The following is an 18658-nucleotide window of genomic DNA, read 5'->3' as shown; positions in this document are numbered from 1 at the left end:
CAAACACTGTGAACTCTGAATCGATTAGGTACATGTACAAGAAACAAGAAGCTTCCCCTAGTTAAACGATTCGTTATCAAGGATATCGCAGTTTCTCAGGCGGAACATTGTCAGGCAAATTGTTAATGAAACTTTTACCCGATAATCAATCATGGTCTCGTGTTCTGTCGATAATACAGCAACAGAAAAACTTGTCGAGTGAAATCGATGCCGTAGACGACGTCTACTTGCTTGTTGCCATTGACTGAACATTATGCGATTACGCACTTCAGGAATGGCTCGAGGCAAAACGGATTATCGCGGGACGTTGAACAGGTGGTATACAACTGATTAATCGGGCATTGCACAACTCGATCTGGCAGATCGAGAACTTTTTCGTGGTGACACAATCTTGTTCCCGACAGTAGAAAGCGACTCTGCTACGAATATTTCAGACGAGAATAGCGAATGGCGCAAATAAAAAAAATGCCCCTGCATAAATCGTGACTTTCTTTTATTTAAAATTCAGCACCGTTAACAAAAATAAATCAAAATGTAAAATAAACAAAATATATCTTTCTTTATGTACTTTGTAATATCTCTAACAATAAGTATAATTTTCGCTAAGGCGTGACTTCTTCTATCGCGTTAATCACAATGTCCTTGAATTGATGATCCTGCAGATTAAAATTGATTAGTCTTTTCTAATTGATCAAAGAAAAAAGATGAACTTATGATCAGGTAATTTCATTAGGAAATAATGAATTAAGAATACAGCAGATGTAATATCTCTCAAGAGAGGAGAGAAATATAGCTTATTTTTAGAAAAAGTTAATGTTGTCATGTTTTTTGAAAATAATTCATGAAAAATAATAATAATGAATGTTAACTATTAATTTCCTGTGAGTCATTCACAGGCCAAAGTGATTAACTCCATTTTTTGAAATTTTTTCATTTCAATCTTACAATTTTTAATTAATACTTAATTTTGTATGCTTAAAATAAAAATAAATATTCTTATTTTATGAAGTTAGCTGATTATAAGTATTTGAAGAGTTACACAGAAATATACAGATGGAAGAAAATTGAAAGGTTAATTCTAGTTGTTGAAGTAAGATGAAAAAAAATAAAAATAAAAGAAAAATGTTAAACATAAAGATTAGAATAAATCAATGGTTGTCAGAACCACTGACACAAGGAGCCACCTGACTTACACAGTTGCAGTGAAAGTCTATGGCATTCGACGCAGTCAGTGGTGATGACGATCACTGGCTCCCCACAGCTTGATCCCTGTACAGCGTATCCATTGCATAAACGCTATGATTTTATTATTCATGATTTTTATCTTGCCCTGATGTCTAAAACTACCATTTAAATTTTCTTCCACCTATTGTTAAACACCATTTATATTCTATATGTAATTACTTACAATAAATCTTCAATGCTTCAGTGAAGCTACAAGGTTGGACCAATATGTTGCGTACTCCTTCAAAATAGTACCACTGTAATCAGAAAAAGTAACAAAACATTTATAATAGTAAACTAACTAGTTGCTTTCTTGCTTCTTTTCAACAGAATATTACATTAGTTGATAACTGTTTGACACTTCTGTCAGTGATTTATAATAAATTGCTAGAACCATTCATTTGTTACAAGACTAGACACGATCAGCGTGAGAGGCCGATGAGGATACATTTATTTCGAAAGAATATAGTGGTTGAAATGTTAGTTGAAACAACTATCGAAACTAATGTGAGATCGTTGGGATTATGTGTCAAATATTTAATTATTCCAATCTACAAACCCTCAAATCATTAAATTTTCAAAAATATAAACATATGAAAATCCAAAATTATCTTATATATTTGTAAATACTGAAATTTATAAATGCTTTCAATATTCAAATTTTCAAAAATGAAATATGATCTCATTAAAAATGTACGAGTAACTATCAATGTTATCCTGTGCTATCAAGTTTATAATCTGGTGAAACAGAAAAAGAGTATCGACTTATTAAGTTTCTTTTCACAGTTTATTTAATTCGCCCCTGAGCATGCAAAAAGTGCAGTCTTACGAAACAATCCACTAAAATCTCGTTTCTCGTTAAAACATTCCTATTGCTGGAGACCGAGCAATTCGTCGGTTCCAGAAAACGCGTCACATAGGTACAGAATAAAAAAAGGAAAATTTAAAACCGCATGCGGAACAGCCTTTCCCTAGCCGTAAAAAAAGTTTCTCGTCCGAAAACGACTCAACGTGGTATTTTCGAGCCCAGGAACGAGACCAGCCAGGGAGCAATTCAGCAAGTACCTTTCAGCGCTGCATGTGAACTTTCTGACCCATAATGCTCTGTAGAAATTTGCTGGCTTATTAGCAAACCTCCCATGTGCGCGTGCATTCGAAAACAATCGTGCAGCGGAATCAATTATTCCCAATGACCAATTGGAATTTTGCTCTACAATTACCCTTGCTGTGTTATCTCTCATCGAAGTGGAAACCTTTCGTTCTTCTCAATTTGGTGGACAACGTTTGACCACGGGATGGAAAATTATGCATGCGCGTCTTTTCAAGGAGAGCAAATGTGACTCTTCTAGACGACTTCATTTGAGAATATTGTCGCGAACAGAATTTTCGTGTTATGAACTCGTTTCTGTAATCGCTATAGTTCGCTGTTATTTAGGACGAAGGAGTTCCGCTCTCATTTGCATCTCTGAAAAGGTGGACTACTATGTTCTTTAATATAAACTCGTTAGTTCTTGGTTTCCCAGGACAAGCTACTTTTAATTTTTAAGTTTTGAAATTTTTGATTTTTAGGATACTCATATTTTCAAATATAAGATTTTTTAAATTCTGAAACATTCAACGTTAGAAATTTGAGAATATTTAATTACTCAAAATTTTTCTTTCCGAAAGCTTTTACTTTTCTAACTGTAATGTTGAAAAATTTTGAAATTTAAACATTTTTTTAGTCGTCCAGTAGTTATCTGTTCTTATTTTTGATTCTTTATTACTTGGGTTGAACCCTTTACGTAGCTCTGTAAAATGAATGTACTATGGATATTTATGCATTTATTTATTATGCCTTTTCGTAAAAAGTATAGGAGGAATATAATATGTAAAAGTATGTTTAAATCTTTGTTTAACCCTCTGCTCGAAACTTAAATAAAAATTTCCAGGAATTAGAATTCAGAAAATTAAAAAAGTGTGCTTACAAAGAGACACTGAAAATTTACTAATATACGAAAATGAATAACGTTAGAACCATTAATGATTTTGAAATAGGATCTGGTGATAATAAAACAGGCCGAAAGTTCTTAGATGGGCTAAGATGCAAAAAGATCCACCAACATCACTTCTTCGCCAGACGTTGAAGTAAACACAAGCAGTGTTGTGGAATTATTTAGTTAATTCTCACATAACTATTTGAATTTAGAGAATTTAAAAATTTTTTAATTCCTGAAGAGAAGAAGATATAAAATTTTAAAGCGACCCTAGTTCGTTTACTAATCGTAATATATATAATACTTAATTCCATTTCTTTACTTCTGTCTAAAGAATTTGCATAAGCTCCACGATATAATAATGGAAGATGATCAATCATTTCCAAACACATTCTTCATCCACACTCCAAGAGTCAAATTATTTCATAAATACTCGAAATGAGCACTTACGTGAAATAGACACGTCCTCTTGCGTTTGGTGGTGCATTCCATACAAGTGTCGCATGTTGTTTTACATGTGGATCAGCGTGTGTAACAGCACTGCATTCGGGATGAGTGTTCGTGTTGTCCGTCTGGGCCCAGGAGCCGATCCAGCTATCTGTATCGGGATCACGTGCCTGAAGGAAGAATCCTTTGAACGTAGAGCCGCTGATGGTTACTGAAAGAAGACCGAAACGAGGTTCGTTAACTAAACCACTCAATCTCAAGGGAATCTGTTGGTGTGGTTGAACACAATGTAATACGTCAGAAACAAGAATTATCTGCCTTTGAACGTTAATTCAGGGGATGCTTCTTTGGAACAGTGGATAGAAGAAATGCCTATAGTACTTTTTCTTACGAACTGAACCTTATTCCTCTTGGACTTTCTTTTCTTGCCATTGACGATTTCGAAGCATAAAGATGTTAGGTAATAGATATTTTTGTACTTAAAAATTTAAAATTTTGTCTATTTTTTATTCAATAATGATGTGCAATATTATTAATGTGTTTCTTAATATTTGCTTCGTACATCGACATTATTGTGAACAACGCAGCTTACTACTTTTATTTATTAAAAAATTCAATTTTCATGAAATGTGATCTAACTTCTTCATACTTTGAAGGTTTATATATTTCCTGACATTAAAATAATTTTATTTGCAGAAAAGTTACCACATAATCTTTTTTACCATACAGTAAATAAAAATTTTAAATCTTAACAAATAAAACAACAGCAATAATCAAAAATAACATTTTCAGAAATAGTTTATGAACCTTTGGAAATAGCCATTTAATTTTTCATTATTACTGATGAATGAAATTAACTTTTACTGACAAATTTAATTTCCATCAATTTTGATGGCTTCATGTATTTTCGGTCTCAGAATCAGTAATTATTTGTAACAATTTCCATTTAATTAACAGTTTCATTCGGAGCACAGCGGTTTGGCTAAATTAAATTACTGACAATGTAGTGTGAAGAATATCGGTCTACAGTCGAGTTTCAAAGTAGCAATATTTTTTTCATTTCGTCTCATTTTAGTTTCAGTTTCTTATTGACTCAGTTTGAAAGTAAAATCCACTAGAAATGCAGTGAGGATGGCCAAATTGGAAATACGTATACTTTGGTCTACTTTTCTATTTACAATGCTTAATTTACAATGGACAATTAAAATTTATTTAAACATGCTATAATAGATTATGTATTGAATATAATACTTATGTAAAAAAATTTCATTTATATAAAACTGATTTTTATACGACTATTATTTTACTATTTATTAACGTTCATTAATTTCTTATATAGTTCAATTATATCATGAATTCGTAAAATTGATAGCGTTGTTTTGTTGAATTAGATAAAAAATAATATAAATATGAAGGAAATATTTTCATTTTTATACATGTATATATTAAAATACGATAGAACATTAAGGGCATTCGAAAACATTAATAAACATATTGTCAAGTAGCCCGTACAGGAATATTCGCAATTGTTAAATATAGTTTTGCATAAAAGCATACACGTAAAATGTAATTTCACATGCAATAATGCGATAAATTATGCAAATCTTTAGATTTTACTTTATACAGACGTCGTCAACAGTGGGTACCGTAGATTTTGCTTTGAGAGCTCCTTGAGTTCACTCTTGCATTACGTGTTATTATATACATCATAACGAATTATTACTTTTTTAAAGAGCTTGATATTCTGACATTTAATTTTCCACGAAATAATAAAATAAAATGGAAGTTCAGTCAATTTTGACATTTTGAGTTTGTGGCCAGCGTTGCCTAAGTGATATCGTAATTCTTGCTGTGTCAATCTTCTACGTTTACTTTTCATTATTGTTAGTAATATTTCTATTGTTGTTCAGGTTCAAGCAGAAGGTTAGAAGAGCAGGCTGATCTGTCTCTACCACTTAACTTTGCGCTAAGAGGAACCTCCAAGGGATTTTTACAAATACAACGTGCATATTTACTGTGCAATTGATGGAGTCGCAGAAGCTTACGTGAGTTAGGAATATAACTTACTGTGTATCTAAATTACTGTGGAATTATGAAATGTTTGTTTGAATAATTACTAATAGAATCTTCTATTTATGAGAATACCTTGGAACTTTAATCTACAATTGCTTTCTCAAAGCTATTATCTCAAAGCTATTATTTCATGGCTAATTTGCAAACTCTTATTGAAGAAGAATAAGAAAAGATCATTAGAACGATCGTGAAACGAGATAATTTAAAGAAGATTACATGTCTCTGATAATTAAAGCAGATACATATCAATACCTACACAGAGTGAGAAAGGAGAAACAGAATACTTACATATCTATTGTTGGTAATGACACTAAAAGAGTATATTTAAAACAAAAACTGCTTATATTTTATGGTTCTAGAGGGAAACTAACAAAATTTAAACATTAACATTTTACAGAAGAATTAGAATAAACTTTGAAACAATAAAAATCTGATACGTTTGCAGGTCTTTCGGTGAAAATGTTTTTGAAAAGTTAATGATTGTTATTTTCTTCTCAAAATGCAATAATATTAGATTTTTATTTACAGTTGTACTTAGTTAATTAATTTTTAATTTTTCCTCTGCAATTTTCAAATATAAATAAGTGAAAATCACTCAATGAGTGATTGATGTTCATTACAAAAAAAACAATTAACTTTAATTTATCTTAAAAATTTCTGTCTTAGATATTTTTTTCTATCTTTAACCACAAATGTTCTATTTCTCATTCCTTACTTTGTTTCACCGAAAACCCCCAAAAAACGAATACTTCATAGAAAAGAATTTGGAATACTTTCGATTCATCTTTCGCCAAGGAGAATAGCCCAATACTAGTGAATCGTTGAATTATAAGAATTGTACAGTTGCATCATTCATATCAGAACAGCTCGTGAAACCATGTAGGCAGGTGTTCTGGAATGTATGCTTTAAATTTACTATCTCAATAGTAAACTGGCAGCAAGTTACATCTGACCACTCGACATTCGCTCATTTGAATAGACACGTTACCACCTAAAGCCCACTTTTTCCATGTCGAGTTAATTGAGTGCAAAATACATATTCATACGTATAAATGAATGTAACATTCAACAAAATTTACAAAAACAGAGATAGACTTTTAAAATACCGTATCAAATCAAAGAGACCAAAATAAATGTTAATATAATTGAGATTATTATTATATTAACTAATAATTATGTAATTATTATTATATTATATTATTATTAGAGATTTTATTTTGTATTGGAAATATTTAATACGATTACAAAGAATATTCAATCATAATTCATGAAAAACTCAAATCTTTTATTTTGAAATAATGAAAGAAGAGAAAGAACTTTAAAAAGAACTTTTTATGAAAGAAGAATATTTTTATGGTTTCTAAAGAGTTAATTATTTGCGATTTTATCATTCTTTTATAACATTTTTATTCTTGAGTAATAATATTTCAAATAAGATCGTGTACACATAAAATGTTTAGATTAAAAAATGATTTGGAATTCAAAATATCAAAATGAAAATAGATGTCAAATAAAGAAAAACAGTATAAGCTGTTTAGCAAAGACGTATGTCATATTTATATAGTAATAAAAATTATAAATATTCTAATAGGATAATTTAAGAAACTTTGACAAACACTTCTAACAGAAAGTTAATAGTTCTTTCTTCTATCTTAGATCAGTTGACCATCAGATAGTTTTCTACAAAAAGACACAACTATTCCTAAACTTTTACTTAAAAATACTTGCAAAATCAAAGTTTACTAGTATCAGTTTTTACTAATAAAAACTATTACATGATATTCTAGAATCTTGAAAGAGTATTTAAGAATTTTTTGGGAGTTTTTAAAATACTAAAACGTCCAAAAAGATGTATGGACTTAGTTTGCAAATGGATTCAGTAAAAATTATATTACTGATGGAGGGTTAAAATGAATTTTCTAAAATCACATGGAACAGTATTTCCAACTTAAACTCAAACCCAACCCTTAAACAACGTCCCTTTATTAAGTAAACTTGCAAAACAGCGAACCTTTGCTCTAAAAAAAAGCAACAAATAAAAAGTTTGACAGTTTTCCACCACTCAACCTCTAGTCTCTTATTAGAATCATTAAACTTGTTTGTGACTCTATTTACGATAACGAAATTTACGAGGTTCTAAATAAGCTTTAATGTTGACGAATGCAAAAAATTCCACAGCGAGAGCGCGATTGGCCGCAGCACGACTGAGCGTTTAGGCAAGTTTGCGCAAACATGTCGTGTAAGTTCAGAATGACACGATAACAAGTTTCGCGAGTAACATGAATTTCAGGCACGTAATTTGACGAAGCCGACGACGATGGCTGGTGAAATCTACGCAGGAAACGAATTCTTTCCCGCTGGCTATTCTGGCGTGCGCTATTATTCCGACGATTGAACATGCAGAAACGGCTCACGTACTACGAATGCGCGATTGTTAACGTTTAAACGCGTTGTACTGTGCCCGACGTTGATTGGATCGATTGTTCCACGCCTAGCACCGATCCGCTAGTCTTTCTCGTCCCGATCATTGTCACGTCATACTGCTAATTTGGGAATGGACTTGTAACAGGACAATTCGTCGGTGGAATCTGGTTTGTCCTCTCGTAAAAGGAGAACAAAATTATTTTTCCTTATTCTTAGCTTCGAACAAGCGAATAAACTTTCTTTTTATGAATAATCAATAGGCTGTGGATTTTTATGCATTCACGGGAAACTTCAATGTGCAAACAGTTGCAGAATTATGTAATTTGCAAAAGTGTACGAAATATTAAAAATTAGATACACCTTATAATGTTTGAAGGGTGAAACAAATTTTTAATTAGGTACCATTTTTCTAATTGTGTGTATTAAGGTACTATTCGACAGTCTAACGATAAATTAGTAAATTCACAAACTATGATAAAATGTGAGACAAATAAAACCTTGAAAAATGTTAATGGTGCAGAAATTTTGTAAAATAAGACATTTAAATAAGTAAAATCTCGATTATATAAATTACTAAAAAGAGAAATGTTTATGGAGGATGTAGAATTGTTGGGGCATTTTCACAGGATCGATGATGGACGCAAAAACACTTAAAACAATAAAAAGCGGTCATGTGGACATAAGCCGAGCAACGCTTGTTGTTATAAATAATTCAACAGGCATTGATCGGTCATTTCCTGCCATCAGCTAGCGGAGAAATGATTGTTTCTACAACATTCAATAATTGAATGTTTAAACTTTTATACGTTTTGCATTACGTGTTTGTTGGTCAGCTGGTAACAGGAAATAATTCATCGATAGCTGTTGATTCGCGTCGTAGATCGTAGGTCGCCATTTTGAAGAATGTACAAGATTATATTTATAACTGACACAGAAGTGTTATTCTGCATATCGTCTTTTCTATTAATATTATAATATAATAATTTTCTACTAATATTAATAATAATTTTTCTATTAAATGTGAAATATTTGAAAACAGCAGAGGATAGGAATTTAATTGTCACTAGGAGTAACTTCCTTGTAGTACGCAAACATTTCAACACTCGAGCATTTTTAGTTGTCCCTTTCAAAAGTTTAAACAGTTCAAAGGTTACGGGAAACTCAAATGATAATTGTGTAACTGACAAGTGATAAATAAGATTATGTTCGAAGGAAAAATTTCAAAGAATTAGAAAAGAATAAATTAAAAATCATGAAACTATTAAGAATATTAAAAAAAAGACGGAAAAGTAACGAGATTTATGACTTTTGCTAAAGATCATGGGAAGACAGACAAGTGCGTACTTTCAATAAGAGTTACATAATACAGTTGTATTTAGCGTTTGTTAATATGTATATTCCTTTCTCACGGCATGCTTCTTGTTTCCTTCAACCGCTGGGAAACTTCCAAACTCATGTATTAGTTCTTCCACGAGACTGAGAAATTTCTTAGAAATATTACGTGAAAATCAAATACTTTGGTGTTAAAATTTTTGGCTTTATTTAATTGTATTCTATAAACAAAGAATAATATCTTAAAAGTATCCTGTTACCTAAACGAATCTGTATGGAAAGTTAGTCACGTAAATATCTTAACATTAATTTAAAAATAACATAAGCCCATATTAAAGCTTTTTAATTTGAGCAAGTGAGACAGATTCACAGAATTGTTTAAATAAATTAATGATTAATGAAATAACAACAAATCATCTAAATTACTATATTAATTTAGTTCTTTTATTGAGTCGTTTTTCGCCAAGTACTAATAAATAAATGAAAATTAAAAGTATTTGTACAGTATAAATGAGGGCATATATAAGAATCTTTTATAAATAGATCTATATGTTATTGTAAATGTATACGGGGGAATATAAATTATTACACTTTTGAAATTAGGATCACCTATTAAATGTAGTATTTAATATTTTTAAAACATTATATATAGTATTAAATATTTTTTAGTATTTAATATTTTTAAAACATTAATGAAACAAAAATTTTAAATAAAGAATAATATACATTTTCATTGTATGTTGAAAAAATGAAATGCATCCAACAATTATTTACTGATACACTTGACTATTTAGTTCATAATACTTGTTTGTATATAAATACATCTTTGCTGCAGGAAAGTCCGATGAGTTAATGAATGTGGAAGTAGCAGCAGTTTCATAAGTTAATAAAATATTGGAACGCAGAGAAATGTCAAGGTATTAATTATGCAATATTGACACTTGAATGGCTTACTAGATACCTAAAGTCTCAATCATCCTATTCTATAATAATTAACATTCCTGCTCATCGTAATTAATCAAGTTATTTTTGTCAATAACAGTGCTTGGAAGTGAGATTAAAAAGATTACATTATTATATATAACACGATAATAAAATTGCAACAAAAAAAGAGAATTCTTGCTTGAACATAAAATTTCTTGCAGTTGAATGTAATCTTTAATATAGTAGATTGTAGATATTAAATATTTACAATTAAGTTTTAAACGAAATTGCACATCTGTTTAATCATAACTGTAATTACATACGTAAGCTCAAATTAATTCACAGGTCAAGTGATTAATTACTTAATTGGGGAACATTAGGAGCATCAGTATCCTGAAGTGGTTTGAAATTTCGAGTATTCAAAACACATTTTGAAACGAATTTTCTTGGATGCAGCAGTAGACTGAAAATATCTATGAGCGTTCTGTGAAATTAAAATAATGCTACAACTAGAAGTATTATATTAATTAATGCATTATTTTTACTCGATCTCTTATTTTTTATAATTCAATAATAGTCAAAATTCGACAAAAATTAGAAACTCAGTCCTTTAATAATCGACGTTCATATTGAATTAACATCGAAAATTAAAATTTCAAAAATTTGAATATTTTTTTGACAGGAAGATTTAGAATTTAGTCTTCCCTCTAGAAGTTCGTTACCTGTTACCAGTAATAGCTTTATAAAATATATCAGACACACGTTCTTAACATCAATTTTTGCTCTTATAACTAGCAAACTGAAAGAATGGCAAAGTAAATGAGAGAAGTCTAGAAAATAATGATAAAAGCTATGAATTTGTATCGAAGAAATGTACTTTCAGGAGCCCAAAAAAAAGATCCTTATCCCCACTTGACCTGATATCCTCAAGTTCTTGCACACCCCAGAAAACACAGTGTATAGGTGTCTGGAATAAGGGCGTATGTTACATTTCATAAATTTTAGAGCAGAAGAGAAATACAAATCCTTGTTCATTCTACGCAGGTGATGGAACAGTTGTGTTACGTACGCCCTTTTCCCTTTTTAAGAAGTAAAATACGAAACAAGATGCAATAAATCACATGTCACTCAGTATCAGTGAGTTTAGTCACCCCTGCTCATCTGTTTTTTCATTACTATACGCTCTATACTATGATGCATCTCCTGACCTTTAACAGTGTCGCCAAGTATTAAAAACCTTGTCAACCTATTACTTAAATTTTAGATCATACTGACCATAATTCCATAATAAATCGAATTTCGAAAAATTGTAACATATGTCCTTATCCTAGACACCTATTCAGTTATCATTGCACTTACCAGTTATCTGAGAGCCAGGACTATATTCCGACGCCGAAGCCGTGAACTCATAAGGACTGGTTTCCACGGGTTGCGACCTTGCCTGGCCGTGATTAGGCTCGTTGGGTCGATTTGGTTTCACGCAAGTATCCACTGGTGCCCCATCAGGGAAACTATTCGCGAATAATGCACACGAAACCACGACTAACGCGGCAATCGCTATGCTTCTCGTGTTCAAAATCATCGTTTTTTGTTTTCCTTGGACTCCTCACCTTTCTTTCAATATCCAGAAGTTAAAAAAGAAACTTATGTAGCTTTTCCAGAAGTATGAATGGGAAATGAACAGTAATAATAAAAATTGAAGTAACTGATACATTAAGCATCTTTCGTTTGTTCGTCAGAACTAATTCTACTGTCGTTAATTTCTGTAGTGATTTTGAAAATGAATGGTGATTATAGTAATAGCTAAAACGACTAAGTGTTCAATCTTGGCTCGAGAAATGCTAATTTATTCAAAATTAATCATGGAATGTGAAGTAATTGTATTGCAGTCTTACATATGAATTGAGAATAGTATGCAGAGTGTTTAATAACAAAACACTTTTGGAAATTTTAAAGAGTGATCAAACGTAAAATTAAGAATGATGGAATTGCATTTGAGGCTTCCTTCCCAAATTATTAATTGTTAAAGACACACTTAAAATGCATGAGAAATGTGTCTGACTTGGGGATTTATTCTACTGCTGGTATACATTAACTCTCAGGAGGTCGCGAGTGTATCTGAGAGATACATACAAAAAGTATTCTGTGAATATCTTTAAGTAGCAGCATCATTGACCTTTTGAACAAATAGTAGTTGTTGTATGAATCATGAAGAGTTGCAGTTCTGATTTAAAACATTTGTATTTATCGAATACAACGCGACCTCCGACGTTATCCTAGGACCGCAACTTCCCCAGGGGTTAAGCAGGTCAGGCGCAGTGACATCAGTAGAATAAGATCCCGAGTCAGACACATTTCACGCGAATCTTAGGTGCATTTTCGATAACTAATAACTCGGCAACGAAACTTGATATGCAATTTCGTCACTCTTGATTTGTACCTTATTTTATAATATGTGGAATAATTTCTTAAAATTTGTAACACTTGTTGTCAAACACCTTGTATATGTAAATTCACTGAGTTAAATCTAGTCAATGATGGAAACCAAAGCTTCAGCACTTAAATGTGCTGATAATTAGATATAAAAGTGGTCTAATTGTAAATTGAAAATTGAATCACTATTGAAAAATTGAAAAATTAACTACTCTTTTGTACTGTAAATCGATGCAATCCCAAGCAAGTGATAAATTCAATCTTTTTATAGATTTTTTACTTACAATTAGACTACTTTTACAATCATCAGCACAAGTGTTAAATGTCTCTAGGTCTGCCAAATTTAATTGCAAGGGTTGCTCAAAGAAAACAATATTGCAAAATTATTCGTTTTTAACTTATCCCTCATGATTTAAATCGGAAATGCACATATTTGTATCGTGTTAGGAATAGCACTTACTGGAATGAAGTGTTTAAAATGTTCGCGGAATTAGAAGGTATCGTACAAGTAGCAGAACAGCTCGAAAGAAACTGCGCAAGCCAATCTCTCGTATGTAAGTCAAACGTGGTGAGATCCCACCATAGTATCATAAAAGGCCGGTTCAATTCACTTTTGCTAATTGTCACTTTCACTTTTCAATCCCTTCGTCAATGTTACTATGACATGTAACGCGAATGTGACTACATTCCATAGTAGGCCTTCGTTAATTCCGATAGGTTCTTTTTGTTTTCTTTTTTGTAATCAATTTATTCGCCGAATATGCTAAAAAAATTTCTGTATGATAAGTTTGAACAAAGAGATTGTAAAAATGAAATTACGTAGTGCGCAATGATGCATTGCAATCGACTAAAAATGTTGAAGCTTATTTGCATGGCATATCACGTTCTTGCTACTCTGACCCCGTTGAATGGAAAATTTTGTTAGGCCATTTAATTAAAAGTTGACTTACTATAATTGAAATTAACTTACTTTTTAATCTACTGCATAGTTTTCTCTCATTCTAGTCTCGTTAGCTTCACTATATTTTGAGATTATATAAATTTCAGATTTTAACGCAATCGAATTTTTCTTTCATGCATTCTGTGTTCCCTGGTTATGAGCTCGCGACTGGGAAACGTGAGCCTATAGCGAGAGGACATTGTATGTTGTCAATAGGAGCTAGTACACAATTAATATTATTGATAATCATTTTGTCAGTCTGTGTCAGACTAAATGCTTAAGTTACAAAATATCAAAATTTCATCAATATTATTCAATCCTCATTCCGCCAATATAGAGCGGACACTGTCAATAATATTATCAATATCAAATAGTATTGACAGTATTATTAACCATGTACGGTACCCTAATAATTTCCTCTGACTACAGAATATATTTATATTTTCTGACAATATATAAATCATGTTACAAACAACATGATGATAATTTCGGTAGCAATTACATCAGTTGATTCTTCTTTTATTTACTTTTGTTTATGCATATTATGTGGGAATATGCTTAATTTTTTCTCTGACTGCATTGAATATTATATATTTAAGCAAAATTTAATCATTCAATGATGAGAACAACAAAACTATTTTTATAGCATGTAAAACAATTTAATCGAAACAATGAATGATAGAATGATAGTAAATGAATATAGTAAAATAATCCTAAATGCTGAAGATCATTAAATGGAAATATCCAGTAGATCTAATGAATACGTGATTACATCAGCAATTGTAGTAGTAATCAATGAGGAAAGATGTTATCAGAGTGAAAGCAGTAAAAATGTGGGTTTTACCACTTAAATTGCGTGAATAGATTACAACTAAAAATCCAACATTGAAACCACAAAATGAAATAAGAGAACATTGATAAGGACTAAACTGAACAATTTTTAATTTGGTATAAATATAATGGCCAAGGAAGTTTATATTCAAAATATCTAAATAATAAACATGAAAAATATATCTTTATATTAACAATTTTTGTTTGCCAAATTTTTTGCACATTTATTAGAAATTATTTTAATAAATATAAGATGGAGAATAATTGTTTCAAACAAGTTATAGTTGACTATTTTAAAATAATAAACCACTAAAAAAAAACGCGAGTTATATAAAAGTAATTTAAAACATGATAAGATAAATAACATTTCGAGTATTCTTTATATAATTATCGAATATAGTCGAATATAATTAAGAATAATTTCTATAATCATGGGATTTTAAATTGACAAAGTGTGAAAATACGTTGCACCGAAGAATGTTTAAAATCAAGAAGAAACCACTTAATTAAATTACAGAAAATGTAAAGACAAATATATGAAACATTGTAGAATGCATTACTTGCTAAGTTTATTGTCTTCCAAGTTATGCGTTGTTGAGTTTCAGCAAGGAATGTTGTTGACCGAAAAATTTGATCAATTATTTCTTTATAGAAATAATTTAATAATAATTTATTATTAGAAATAATTTTGAAATAATTACTTCTTTATAGAAATGTTTTGCGTGCTTAGAAATGCAAATTGCGTATCCTGGTTTGTGTTACTTTTGCTAGTGCTATTGATTTTCTAGGAGAGTTGAGAGCAACGCAATATAGAGCATAGAAATAATCGTAAACACTTTTAACATATTAGAGACATCGGGAATGTAAATTTCAATGATTCATTTATTCGTTCATTACAAATTGTTAATAGAAACTTAGAAATGAACATTTTGGTGTCATATATTATAGCCATTGTCCAAATCAACAGTTTATCTATAATTATTACGAATGATACAAAATATATGTATATAAATTCTACCTTTTTTGTTCTTTTTATTGCACTAAGTAGTCAAGAACTCTGTACCGTTTAACAACAGTGTCTGATACGTCACTGATGTATGGTTACAAACAAACTATTTACATTCACTGTAATTGTATATAAAATATATACATATAACTGCATATTGAACACAATAATTCTCCTATGATATTAAAAAAACTATTTGTTATATTCAACGTGTTTACATTGCTTTAAATGTGTTCGTATAAAAAGAAAAAAGTAGTATAAGATTTTATTTTGTACTAATTACTTTAGTGTTATTGTTTCTTTCACCATAGAGACCAATTATGAACGAAGCTATCATCATTAATTAGTGAATGTGAATAGATATATGTAGATGTAATACATACAGTAAGGATCTAATATTAAATAAGTGTATCGTTTGTGATAACCAGTTATCACATTTACTTATACAATAAATATAGCCACTAACATTCACAGTTTGTTATATATAAAACGTATTTTACATTAGACCATTGACACACATGAACACTCATTCATCATTGAGGCTTATGTATATGAAGTAGACAAAATTCATTATTCATTATTCGTTGAATGACACATTGATAAATACGTTTAAAATTCTAGACGAAAAGTAGGAATGTTTCAATCTGACTTCGTTAAAGCGGAAGAATATCCATCATTTTCGATTACTTCGATCGCACATGGTCTTGGAAACCACCCCCGTTTTCGCGGCTGTTTTTCGTTATCGTCATCCACTTTCTTTTCTCCAAATAACCAATACCTGAAAAAAAAACAAGTTCCGTCCGTACTCTGTACATCTTTAATATCAAAATACATTATATTTTTCAAACATACGTTCTCCATCTTGTCACAATCACAATGTCTCCAACTTTGAGCTTGATTCGAGGTTCATCTGTGCAAGGTGGGTGGCAAAGTACACCCCAACCATGTTTCAAAGGTAACCATGATCCAGATGCTGCCTCTGTAACTCTATAAGTTTTAGCTCTTTTCCGCTTAGCTTTTTTTTGGGCCAGTTGTTCTCGCTAAAACATTGCAAAAACATGACAGCTTATACTCTTATCCCACTACTGCAAGCACAGTGTCTTTATTTCTGAATTCAAAACACAAAAGAAAATTACAGTTAATGTATATTGATCGCAGCCTTCGATTACGGGCCAATTAATTCCATCACCAACTGGTGTACAATCCCATGTAAGAACTTGCTGCACATTAAAACGCCATCCTTTTGAATATGGATAAATGAACTTGTCTCTGGTTCCGAACCTTCGGTAGTGAGCCTTTTCCGAAATCCAAGCTTCTATTTCTGTTTGATTTCTAACTATAGCTAGTAACTACAAAATAGTATATAAAACAGTGTATTTACAAAAGTATAATGTAAGTATAAGTTTCGCATGATTTAAAATTTTACCTGAAAGTAAAGTAATGTTCCCACTGCAAGAACAACACCAATTGACAAACCAATACTGAAGATTACTAATACTAGAATGAATAAAGAAGGTGGTGGGAACGATAATGGTTTCAAAGATAATACAGTCATCACCCAAGAGACTAAAGTAAAAGTAGAAACACAACTTCCAGCAACTGCGCTTGCCAGGAATGCTGTAAAATGTCCATGATTAAAATGTCCTACACAATTATTTATCCATGGACAATGATGGTCCATTTTCATCACACAACGACCACCTAAAAATCAAAAAGCAACTCAGTAATCTCTGTAGAATATTGCTCTTATCTAATTGTATAAAATCTTACATTTTCTACAGTGATGAGATCTTGGTGCCTTGTAGCCTTCGCACACAGAACAATATTGTAAAAATTGTGTATCTGTTGCCTTTTCCTGAAGAAATATATTGCATTAGTTTTATTTTATTGTATTAAATAGATATTGTTTTCTACTTCACTGTTCTTAAATGTATATATTATAATACCGGCATCCATTTTAATTGTAAAAACCCAGGTCCCTCGTAAATAGCACTGATGAAATGGAAAAGAGTAGATCCACTGAGACAAAAGAAAAGAATGAAATTAATTGCTCCAAACAAACTTTCTTGCGGCGGCCACCACTGTCTACTACAATGTATTGTCATCAATGTGATTATTTTGATAATTCCTAAAAAAGAAATTTTATAGGAGACACAACTGATAGAAATAGATTCAAATAAAGTAATTATGCCTACAAGTAACATAGTTACATTAACAAATGCATGATATTGCATGAAATACATGAAAATTTTAGTGCATTCAATAAAATTTGGATACGGAAACAAGTGAAATTTACGATACAAGTATTGTGACTTATTTTACAAAATTTGAGTAATATTTAAAATCAGATATGAATAGAATCCTTTAATTTGTACCATTATATATTAATAAATAGACATTTTCAATATTTAAAACTTTTTCCAAAATATTAGTGATATGTTACTAATGATAATGCAGGTATGTTATTTATTTTCCATGAATAGATATTTGTACAAAACATCTGATAATTGATTACACTTCTTTTGGACTCCTTTCTGTATTTATTCACTATAAAAAAGTGTTAGTTGCAAAATATAAATTATCAAAGACCATTTGAATTTCGCGGGATCCATCATGACGTGAGAAAACAAAATGGAAGCATTTATTTGTCAAGTTTACTCCCACGACTATTTTATGTTCGATGTCACTTTGTATATCAACATAACATAACCAAAGCGTGTAAATTTGAGCATTATTACATGAACGATGTTGGATGAATGAAAACATTTTCGATACAATTTAATCCTCAGTTAGAGACTTAATACATTCGATTCACGTACCGAGAGCAGTGAGCGGACCCCAATGACATATTCTTTTTAACGGATTGACGCACATGCCGTCACCAAAAAACTACCATTAAATATCCTTCAGATTTTATATATGCAAAATATTACGGGTATCTCATATGTGAACTGTGAATGAACAATTTCTCTTATCAGTTTCGATATCTGCGGAAACGTATTTCTCTCGGCAGCACATTTCGTTACAATTCATATGTATATTCTTAAT

The 18658-nt window shown here is 30.9% G+C and overlaps 2 protein-coding genes across 3 annotated transcripts; both read right to left on the bottom strand.

Moving 5' to 3' along the window:
• Positions 1–472: 472 nt before the first annotated feature.
• Positions 473–13346, bottom strand: LOC143182323 (putative defense protein 3). 2 transcript variants are annotated; one of them, XM_076383269.1, is made up of 5 exons: positions 13294–13346; positions 11760–12014; positions 3651–3858; positions 1409–1481; positions 473–656 (listed from the first exon to the last, which is right to left on the bottom strand). In XM_076383269.1, exons 2-4 carry the CDS (start codon positions 11980–11982, stop codon positions 1418–1420), a joined length of 495 nt encoding a protein of 164 aa, XP_076239384.1. In that variant the 5' UTR covers positions 11983–12014; positions 13294–13346; the 3' UTR covers positions 473–656; positions 1409–1417. The 2 variants fall into 2 exon arrangements, with proteins under 2 accessions (XP_076239384.1, XP_076239383.1); XM_076383268.1 differs by lacking the exon at positions 13294–13346 and adding an exon at positions 12296–12433.
• Positions 13347–15391: 2045 nt separating this feature from the next.
• LOC143182221 (palmitoyltransferase ZDHHC6) lies at positions 15392–18625 on the bottom strand. Its single transcript, XM_076383100.1, has 7 exons — positions 18430–18625; positions 17557–17738; positions 17381–17465; positions 17037–17311; positions 16747–16959; positions 16463–16650; positions 15392–16388 (listed from the first exon to the last, which is right to left on the bottom strand). Exons 1-7 carry the CDS (start codon positions 18482–18484, stop codon positions 16250–16252), a joined length of 1137 nt encoding a protein of 378 aa, XP_076239215.1. The 5' UTR covers positions 18485–18625; the 3' UTR covers positions 15392–16249.
• Between the last annotated feature and the right edge of the window lie 33 nt (positions 18626–18658).

This window comes from Calliopsis andreniformis, chromosome 8, assembly GCF_051401765.1.
Source record: "Calliopsis andreniformis isolate RMS-2024a chromosome 8, iyCalAndr_principal, whole genome shotgun sequence".
In the NCBI taxonomy this organism is placed as follows: domain Eukaryota; kingdom Metazoa; phylum Arthropoda; class Insecta; order Hymenoptera; family Andrenidae; genus Calliopsis; species Calliopsis andreniformis.
The sequence above is the reverse complement of the archived record's forward strand: the minus strand, read 5'-3'. Positions and strand labels throughout refer to the sequence as shown.

Coding starts and splice junctions, on each gene's coding strand:
- LOC143182221 (XM_076383100.1), bottom strand. CDS start 18,484: ATGTGCGTCAATCCGTTAAAAAGAATATGTCATTGGGGTCCGCTCACT. Junction 17,739..18,429: donor GGGTCCGCTCACTGCTCTCG/GTACGTGAATCG, acceptor TTTCTTTTTTAG/GAATTATCAAAATAATCACA. Junction 17,312..17,380: donor ATCTCATCACTGTAGAAAAT/GTAAGATTTTAT, acceptor TTTGATTTTTAG/GTGGTCGTTGTGTGATGAAA.
- LOC143182323 (XM_076383269.1), bottom strand. CDS start 11,982: ATGATTTTGAACACGAGAAGCATAGCGATTGCCGCGTTAGTCGTGGTT. Junction 3,859..11,759: donor TCCTGGCTCTCAGATAACTG/GTAAGTGCAATG, acceptor GTCTTCTTTCAG/TAACCATCAGCGGCTCTACG. Junction 1,482..3,650: donor AGAGGACGTGTCTATTTCAC/GTAAGTGCTCAT, acceptor TTCTGATTACAG/TGGTACTATTTTGAAGGAGT.